The sequence below is a fragment of the Vipera berus genome (genome assembly GCF_964194415.1).
Source record: "Vipera berus genome assembly, chromosome: W".
Lineage (NCBI taxonomy): Eukaryota > Metazoa > Chordata > Lepidosauria > Squamata > Viperidae > Vipera > Vipera berus.
The window spans coordinates 69,747,025-69,749,461 of NC_138210.1; the positions used below are offsets into that span (position 1 = coordinate 69,747,025).

At 38.5% G+C, this 2,437-nt stretch overlaps 1 protein-coding gene across 1 annotated transcript; it reads right to left on the reverse strand.

Moving 5' to 3' along the window:
* Window positions 1-368: 368 nt before the first annotated feature.
* Window positions 369-1,298, reverse strand: LOC308676439 (olfactory receptor 6X1-like; the record flags this gene model as incomplete). Its single annotated transcript, XM_081342253.1, has 1 exon — window positions 369-1,298. One exon carries the CDS (start codon window positions 1,296-1,298, stop codon window positions 369-371), a length of 930 nt encoding a protein of 309 aa, XP_081198379.1.
* Between the last annotated feature and the right edge of the window lie 1,139 nt (window positions 1,299-2,437).

A 2,437-nucleotide genomic window follows, 5' to 3' on the forward strand; every position in this document is an offset into this window, starting at 1 on the left:
TATTGTCAAATGGACAAAGACTGCTCAAGACACATGAAATATTTTAAAGAATTCATAGTTTCATACATAATTTCGTAGTTTCCCAGATCGATGTGCAACCATTGAACAAGATCCCAACAGACAGAAGCAATGAGGATTACAAAATATTTTCTCTTTCAACAGAAGAGTTTGGTTGTTTTCTTGCAGACATTCCATCACCCAATTAGGTAACATCGTCAGGGCTAGCAGTGCTGAAGATGTTACCCATTTGGGTAATGAAATGTCCGCAAGAAAGTAACCAAGTTCAGAGAGAACCAAGGACTCCATAGTTCTCTTTCAGAAGGAGAGGTAATGGAAACACCTAGATATTTAGATAAACAGGCACCATGTTAGAAACTCCTATGTTTGGTTACTGCTTGCCACAAAGCTGTTTTGAATTCACTGTTCCGGATTGTGTAGATGAAAGGGTTTAACATGGGTACAAAGCTGGTGCGCACAAGAGAGATTGCCTTATTGAGTTGGGCATTACCGTGTGTTGAAGGTTTCAAGTACATAAGCATATCTGCTGTATAGAAGATGGTTAGAACAATGAGATGGGAAGCACAGGTGAAAAAAGCTTTGGACCGCCCAGTGGCAGAAGGGATCTGAAGTATGGTGTTTATAATGCACATATATGAAATTAGAGAGAACCCAAAGGAACCCCACATTATAGTAGCACCATAAAGGAATCCTATTAGCTCAATCACTATTGTATCAGCACAAGCCAACTTCAGAACTGGACCAACATCACAAAAGAAATGATCAATCTTATTGTGCCCACAATAAGGGTATGTCCACACTACCACTGACTGAGGAAATATGAGTCCAAACCCACCAATCCATGCCAGCAAAGACAGATTGAGACAGAGTCCAGTAGTCATAATGGTTTGATAATGCAAAGGTTTGCAGATGGCCACATAGCGGTCAAAAGACATGATCGTGAGGGTGATGAACTCCACAGCTCCCATTGTGAAGACCACGAATCCTTGGACCATGCAGCAGGCAAAGCAGATGGTGTTTTTGCCAGAAAAGCTATTGACCAACATCTTTGGTATCTCTGATGTTGTGGAAGAAATCTCAGCCATGGAGAAGTTGAGTAGGAAGAAATACATTGGAGTATGGAGCTTAGGTTCCATGGAAACCACTATGATGATTAAGGCATGTCCCATAAGTGACAGAAGGTACATCAAAAGCAGGAGAGTATAAAATCCCAGGTACACCTCATGTAATTCAGAAAATCCCAGAAGAATGAATTCATTGAAAAATGTAGCATTTGACATTGCCTTCTTCTTTTCTAAAATGATACAATAATTTATTTATTATCATTTGTCGTCTAAGAAAGAAACAAGGCACATAATGGGATCTGAGCAAGGGTTAATTGCATCAGTGGCTGAAGTGAATTGCTATACAGTGAATTGCTGAACTGTTTAATATTTTTTTTTACTCACACAACTGTTGATTAATTAGTGGTTCAGAAATGTCACCGCCACTCTCAGAGAATCTGTGGCTATGTGATTCAGGATGCGAGTTGAGGCAGGAAATTCATTTTTCCTCATAAAATGTTATCACCCTTTTTCCTCACTGAAGTATTGCACACAGTTCAGGATTTGTTTAGTTCTTTCTGAAATCTAATATGGGGAAAAATAAAACTGACATAATCTTCCTTCTTTAATTTAATATTTTTCAAGGGCAGCGTATAATGTTGACTTTTTCTTTTTTTTTAAATTGAGATTATTAAACTTTGTGGACATACCCTTTTATAACTTCACTGTGGTGTGTAATATTATTGAGTGCTTCACAAAGTGATTTAAAAAATGTAGTGTCTATTCATGCGACCTCTCACCTCTACACACACACAGACACAAATACTCACACACAGAGAATTAATTTACACTAATGCAGGAACAACTGAAAAGCTGTAGGAACGGTGAGGAATATTTGTAGACAGGAAGCAGTTGTAATTTGAAAGAGTTTCTCTTTTATTCCTCTACAAAAGAATTGTATTTCATAATTTGTATCTGTGGAATTTGTATCTGTTTTGAGCCCTCTCTGATCAGTTACTCCAAGGTAAGAACTGTACGCTCCTGCTTTTCAGTTAGTAAAAAGGCTTTGAAGCTAGGTGAAAAAGCTTGCAACCAATTAATTCATGGAAGTAGACGTCCTGTCCATTTTCCTACCTGACCTCAATCTTAATCTTTCTATTTACTCTTTCAACACCAGCCCATTATTAATGTCCTTGCAGAATCAGCCAGCAACAATCCAAATTTATCTCAACTCGTCTATGCAGAATTTTAAATTTGCACCTATTTGTCCTTCCACTGGAATCAGATGTGCAGAACCTGTCATGGTGCTTTCAACTGGAGTCCCACATCTTGTAGGAACCCTTCCCAGACAAACCCTTGACCTGCCTTTGCAGTGT